Consider the following 7,211-nt stretch of genomic DNA (forward strand, 5'->3'; position numbering starts at 1 on the left):
GGCAGCGGCGGCGGCGGGGGGAGGCAGCGGCGGCGGCGGCGGGGGTCCCCCCGGGGGCGGCCCCCTGCTCATCCCCTCGGCCTTCGGGACGGTGCTGTCGGTGATGTACGTGGCCGGGGTGGCGGGCAACGTCTACACGCTGGTGGTGATGTGCCACTCGGCGCGCTGCGCCGCCCCCATGTACAGCTCCATCGTCAGCCTGGCCCTGGCCGACCTCCTCTACCTCTCCACCATCCCCTTCATCGTCTGCACCTACCTGGCCCAGGACTGGTACTTCGGGGACCTGGGGTGCCGCATCCTGCTCAGCCTGGACCTTCTCACCATGCACGCCAGCATCTTCACCCTCACCCTCATGTGCACCGAGCGTTACCTGGCCGTCACCCGGCCCCTGGACACCTTGAAGAGGTCTCGTGGCTACCGGAAGGTCACGGCGGGGGCCGTCTGGTCGGTCTCGCTGCTCCTTACTCTGCCCATGATGCTGATGGTCACCCTGACCGAAGGGGGCAAGGCAGAAGGCAAGGTGAAGAGGATGTGTGCGCCCACCTGGAGCGTGGACGCCTACCGGACCTACCTGACGGTGCTCTTCAGCACCAGCATCATGGCCCCGGGAATCATCATTGGCTTCCTCTACACGCGCCTGGCCAGGACCTACCTGGAGTCCCAGAGGAACCCACCCCACAAGGAGAAGAGCAAGAGATCCCCTCGGCAGAAGGTCCTCATCATGATTTTCAGCATCGTGCTGGTCTTCTGGGCCTGCTTCCTGCCCTTTTGGATCTGGCAGCTGGTGCGACTCTACAGCAGCTCCCTGCAGCTCACCACCCAAACCCAGAAGTGCATTAACTACCTGGTGACCTGCCTGACCTACAGCAACAGCTGCATCAACCCTTTCCTCTACACCCTGCTCACCAAAAACTACCGGGAATACCTGCGCAACAGGCACCGCAACTTCTACAGGTTCACGTCCTCCTTTCGCAAGAGGGGCTCCAACCTGCAGTGCTCCTGGGGACGGTCCATGTCCTCCAGCAACCAGTACGACTACAGCTCGGAGGCCCTGGGCATGGCCACGCTGAAGGACAAGTGAGGGAGAGGAGGCGCTCCGGAGACACCAGGACCAGCAGAGCGTCTGGCCAAGGTAGGGCTTTGGGACCTTTTAGCCCTGCAGGGCCCTCAAAACTCATTTCTGGTGGTCACTCTGGTTAGGGGCAAGAAGTTGTGTGAAGCCCTGTGAGATGGGTTTGAATTTCCATCTGGTTTAGGGCTGCCAGGGGGGTCCTGCCAGGAGCCAGCCAGGACAAATCCTTCTGGGGTTCTGGGAGCAGAAGATGAGGTGGAAGATGAGGTGGACACCTAGTTCAGTTCCGCCGCAAACTCTTTTCACGCTTTGCTGAGTTTTGCCCAGCTCTGGCTCTGCAGCGTTTCTCCTCCGTGGTTTCTCAGTCCCATCCTCGGGCTGCAGCTGGGTCAGAGCCACAGAAGTCTGAAATTGTCCTGGTATTGCTTAATTTAGCTGCAAGCCTCAGGTTTGCCCTTTATATTACCGTTTTCTGTTTCTAGAGCGTGTAAAGAGATCTTTAAGCCCCTTTTCCTATTTCCTGTTCCATTACTGTGCACGACAGTTTCATCAAGCTTAAAGTCTCTATTTTAAAATTCATTGCAGCAGCACTTCGAACTCCAAGCATTCAAAAACCACAAGGTAAGCTGTCAGAAACCACAGGATTACCTAAAACAACCCTTGTAATTTTTTAAGGTTTCTACCTGAGGTCATTTTAATTTGATACTGATTTTTTTTTTTTTTTTAAAGTTGGTCCCTTTCTCAACAGGGCTTCAAAAACTGAAAATTTACCTGGGAAAGAAAGAAAAATGTCTTGTAATCCTATCACTTAAAGACCTGGGGCTCTAAGAAAAGTGACTGAATCCTGAATCATGAGACTCATCATAAAAGGGACAAATTTATTCATGACATTTCATCAAAAGCATTTTGCCTTGATGTATTTGCTCATTTTCCTCCCGCTTAGTGTCTCATAGTAAACCTTCACCACAGATACCAGAGATGCCTGTAAGCATCTAAACAATTGTAAAACCTCAGTTTATAAAATAAACGCCGATTAAAAAGTGGACCGTCATCAGGTTTCCCCTCGCATGGTCTCTCCACCCAGCCCAGGGGGGGTGTATTTACTCGGGGAGAGGCTGCTGTACCCAGCTGTTCTCTAAAACTCATGCATGTGGGGGTGAAGCTGGGTTCAATATTCCTCTTTCCTGCTCTGGGACAGAGCTTTACTTATCTGGGGATAAGTAAAGCACGGTACAAGGTGCATAAACTATTTCCAGCAGCTATTGATGCCCAGGGACCTCTGAAACAGCAGGCAGTTGATTAAGGAAGAGTCATTCCCACTTTCTTATGGCATACCCTGACCCCCATCAGCTTGAGAGGCGTCCTGCTCCAGCCCCACAGTGGTACTGGGTTCCCATGTCCTCGGGTGATCCTCTCGTGTCACACGCCACACTTTAGGGCACATTTGTGCTAAAGCAGAGACACGAAGTGCCGACACTGCAGCCAAGGGTTGGGAGCAGAGGACGCAGCGCAGCAACACGTCAGGGTTTATGCTCTCAAATAACAGGAGAAGAATAAACCCTTCAGGGCACATGTTGGATGGAGACCAGGGAAGCACGTTCCTGTGCCGGGAGTCAGGCGTTCTTCGTGGAGATGCAGTTGTTGGGGTGCTGGTCAGGGCAGGGAAAATAAGTGACTCACCTTAGAATTGCTTGTATTGCTCTTATCCACGGGGCTGCCTGCGAAACACCAGCGAGCACTTCGTCATGTCCAGTATTGTGTAGAGTACCAAGGTGGGAAGTATTCATAGACCTATAAATAGTATAAATAGACCTAATGGTGCCCATTTCCTTAGGAAACAGAGGGACTGACACACAGTTCACATCGGGGATTGGCAGGGAGAGCAGGCTTGGATGGTTTTTAGGAACAACTTTTCAGGAACTAATTCATTTTTTAATTATTCATTCTGAACTCATTGTTACTTTTCCTTTGCTTCCCATTTCCTGGAAGTCACTCCCCTGTAAGAATAACAAAGATAAGACTGAACTCCAGAGGTGGTGTGGGAAGGCAAGAGCACCTGTGTCATCTGCGAGGTGTGCTCTGCCATCCTGCTTTTGGGGACCATCACAGTGCAGACAGACACCCTGGCAGAGCCCAGCATGGTGCATCACTTCCAGGTCGTGCACATGCCGTTTGCCCACCTCTAAGAAAACAAAATAAAAATTCTTTATGGCTATAAAAAGAAAAACCCATCCTGATTTGGATCCTCACCTGACACCGCACTGATGTGTCTTGATTTCCACTGCTTGGCCAGAGGAGAAGGTCCTTGGAAAGCCACTGACCCCCCGCAGCTCTACAAGGCTGCTGTAGGATGGGTGATTACCATGTATGAAATGGTTGCAAGGCATAGTGTGTACCCATCGACAGGTATGCAAGGGGAAGCAGATGATGGGAGAGCTCTAGAGGTATCAAAAGGAGTATTAGGAAAGATACTTTCTGCTTAAAAAAAAAAAAACAACACATTAAAACATCTAAAGCCAAAGAGTTTAAAAACATAGTTATTAACAAGAAAAGGATGCTGACAAGGAGCTGTGCCTTGAAAGGAAGAGGTGCAAATATGGAGCAGATGAGAACTAGACCCGTAACCTAATGTGGGGTTAAGCAAACAGAAGGGTTTGATTTGGGGTGTGCTTCCCAGGACGTCCCATCCATCCCCAGAAGGGATTCTAATGCTCTGCTCAGTCATCAACGGTGCGTGGGGAATGTGTTTTCTGTGCCTCATCGTCAGGGCATTACACATCAAAGGGTTGATTGAGGAGCATCCTGATGAAAGGAGAAATATTGGGTCGTCAGGTTTTTCAGCCTGGTCCCATCCCAGCACTGCTCCTCTCGCCCATCAGGCTCTGAGAAGTCCACGGGAGGTTACTCTTAACGAGGGAACTGGTAAATTTGATGACACCCACAAAGCACGTCACTGGGGCAGAGGAGAGCCCATTTAACACGCAGAACTGGGCAGCAATCAGAAGATGCTGCTGTGGGTGATGAATGACGGCTCTTCAGCTGCGCAGGAGGCATGACACAGCGCAGACCTTCACAAACACCACTCCTCAGGAGCCACTCATACTCCTGGGGACCAGAGCTCAATTTAAAAGATGAATTGCATAAACAACATCACTCTTACTGTCCCATCAGAGCAGTTAAACTGCCAAAAGTCAGCAGGTTTGACCCACTTTACAAGAGCAGATGTTTTAACTGAGTTCCTTGTGTGTGCAGTCAGGCAAGCCTTGTCTCTTTTGGGTGTGCTCCTGTCTTGGACACGAGGAGACAGTCTTCATGGATCTTCCTTTAACAACAAAACCAAATTAATCTAGTAATTAGCTTTGGAAGGGGGTTGCTGCTGCCTGTCCATAGCATTAAGTCCCATCCGGGGTTGACAAACTTTTAAGTTATCCATAACCTTTACCTGTGGCTGTCCCAGAGTGTTTTGGGGAGGGCGTTGGGTTGGCTTTGGTAGGATCTCAGCATTCATAACCACATCTCCCTGTGGACAGGCCACGCAAAACTGCTGTAGAGCAGCTCAAGCTATTTTCCACACGAGGGAGAGGTATTACCTGTCCTCAACGCTGAAAGGGATGAGTCAGGACTCCCAAAATCATGAGATTAAAACCAGACCTTTTTCTCCACAACCACAGAGGCTGCAAAAGCATCTGAAAATTGAGATAGACACATAACCAGAATCCAGGTGATGGGACTTGGCCAACTCTTTATATCTTATCACTTAGGGCAGATCTGAAGCATCTCCGGCCAGGGCTGAAGTAACAGGAAAGTCACTCAGGCTGTAACTGAGCAAAATGTGGCGATTTCCTTGAAAACAATTTTACTTTTGCTATTCTGCATTCTAAGAAAGCAAGCAATGCATACCCTGAGACCATTTATCATACCCAAATCATTGTAATCCTGTTTTTTTTTATAAATGTGTTTGTATTTACACATTATAAATGTGTAAAAATCCTGTGGTTTTTTTTATTATAAATGAAATTTTGCTGCCTTTAGTGCCACAGCTACTTCTGCAGCAAAATGGGGAAAGGTAATTTTAGGGAAGGCAACAGCGTTTTGTTGTTGGGGCAGCAGTTGTCACTGCAAAACGCCGTGCGTGCTTTACAGGAAAGAAAATGGTTTAATCACTAGACAAATCTTTCCCAACACCCCTTAGGGTTTAGGTTTTCATGACCAAAAAAAAAAAACCCCAAACCACAAACAACCCAGACTGTGAAAGAAATGCAGTTTCATCCTGAGTGCTCTGTCCTTCCTTTAATCTAAGGTGGTATCAACTGCAGCAATGGCAATTTTTCTGCTTTCACTTGAAAGGAGAAAACACTGGGTTTTGTGGGACAAGTGAGAATTCGTTGTTCTCCCCAGACACAGGAGAATCCATCTGAACCTTCCTGAATTTTTGAAGAGTTTACCTTCGATTGTACATTTTTGATCATCTTTCTTCACACTTTTTAAAACCGAATTTGCAATAAACGCTCAAAAGACCCACATTACAATTTAATCATGAGTGCGGGCAAATCATTAATGTTTTAACTCCTGTTTTAGCAGTTGTTTTAGGTGCTTAGCGTGTGATATTGAATGCCCGGGGAGGCCAGTGAAATAGAGGTGATTTTATGAGCACGGCACAAAACGTGCATCTTGCTGCCCAGTTGTGTTACCCCAGAACAGGCAAGATGAGTAAATTTATAATCTGTTCCCCCATCAGCACGATGAGAGGAGAAAAGTGCATAAACCTCACACCCGAGTGCAGCCCTCACGCCGCGGGAGCAGATAACCCATTACCTGAGAAATCCTCAAGGCAGCCCCAGAAAGTCTTTGCTGAGAAGTTGGGCCATTTTGGGGACGCTCGGCTCTTACCGTCGTATTTCTGAGTCCCTCTGGTGGCAGCAGCAATCTTCCAGCCTGAGGAGGAAAATTTGCTTTTTAGTTTAGGCTTTGAAACGTAGCGGTTGAACACAATCAGGGCACAACCCAACTATGTAATAGCATTTAACATCTTTAAAGGGTAATATTACTGCAACATCTGAACGTCTCTTGTGAAGAGAAATCCAACTTCCAAGTGCTAACTTTCTTCTCCCCCTTTCTATGCTGAACCTGGAGTAACTTTATTCCTGACATTTTGCACAGCATCCTCACTGCCAGCACCCACAGAAACACCCGGAGCCGGTGACTAACGACGGTTTAACCCAGCTGGGGTTTTTTTGCCTTATATTGGTCATCACTGTTAGTTTGAAGTTTTTCTGGTGAATTGGAGAGATGTGGCGTTAATTGCTGTGGCTCATAAGAAATACATTACTCTGTCTTCAAAATTGTAGCAGCAGCTTCACAGGATATAAGTACCCTTTAAAGTAAGTGTTATTATCACGATACAAGCTTTTTTTGCCCTCATTTGGGAATGTATCTAAAACACAGCAGAGAGAAAGGATGTGTCGGTACCAAGGTATTGGGGTAGGGAGGCATCAGCAAAATTGCTGCAACATTTTCCTTTTTTTCCCCACCCAAAAAAGGGACAATTAAAATAGAAAAGGGAGACATTAATCCTGAAGAATTCTTCTGGCATTTAGCCTTTACTTCTTCAGTTCTCTTCATTTAGAATTTAAATCTTAATTTAAATGAGATATTTTTGTAAACACTAGGAAAGTTTCTACAGTGAGAAACAAGGTGAAGAGTTAAGCAGCATTTGTTGAGCTAACGAATTCCAGAATTGCAGAAGATCCCACCTAAACCCCTCCATCAGGATGCCTGGAGGGAAAGTAGTAAATAAATTTGTGCACAATCAAACCATCCAGTGAGATCAGCCGTGCTTGGCAGAGGGTACAATTCCAAAACCAAAGCAGTGCTAATGCTGGAGAAGTAAAATCTGTGAAGTTTGTTTCAGGTTGTTCAGGGCAGTGTCTCTCTGAGATGTCATTAGCCTTTCCTAGTGCATTCCTGTTGGGATCTTGAATTCAGCTCCTGAATTCTTAACTAAAACCAAACATGATTTCATCCAAACAAAGCAAGGGAGATTCCTGAAGCTAAATGCGGTGTGTCCATAAACACAGCCTTTTGGAGACAGTTACCGCTTCATACGCGCTCCTGCAAACCTCCCCGTGTGATGGGACAT

The 7,211-nt window shown here is 47.6% G+C and overlaps 1 protein-coding gene across 1 annotated transcript in view; it reads left to right on the plus strand.

Annotated features, from left to right (window-relative positions):
- LOC106892707 (urotensin-2 receptor-like) overlaps positions 1–7,211 on the plus strand; it is a 51,181-nt gene that overhangs the window by 5,340 nt on the left and 38,630 nt on the right. The window contains exon 2 of the mRNA XM_014950107.1: positions 6–1,132. Coding sequence (XP_014805593.1) covers positions 6–1,081 — 1,076 coding nt within the window. The 3' untranslated portion in view covers positions 1,082–1,132. The remainder of the gene's footprint in view (positions 1–5; positions 1,133–7,211) is intronic.

The sequence above is a fragment of the Calidris pugnax genome, unplaced genomic scaffold (genome assembly GCF_001431845.1).
Source record: "Calidris pugnax isolate Ruff unplaced genomic scaffold, ASM143184v1 scaffold9, whole genome shotgun sequence".
Lineage (NCBI taxonomy): Eukaryota > Metazoa > Chordata > Aves > Charadriiformes > Scolopacidae > Calidris > Calidris pugnax.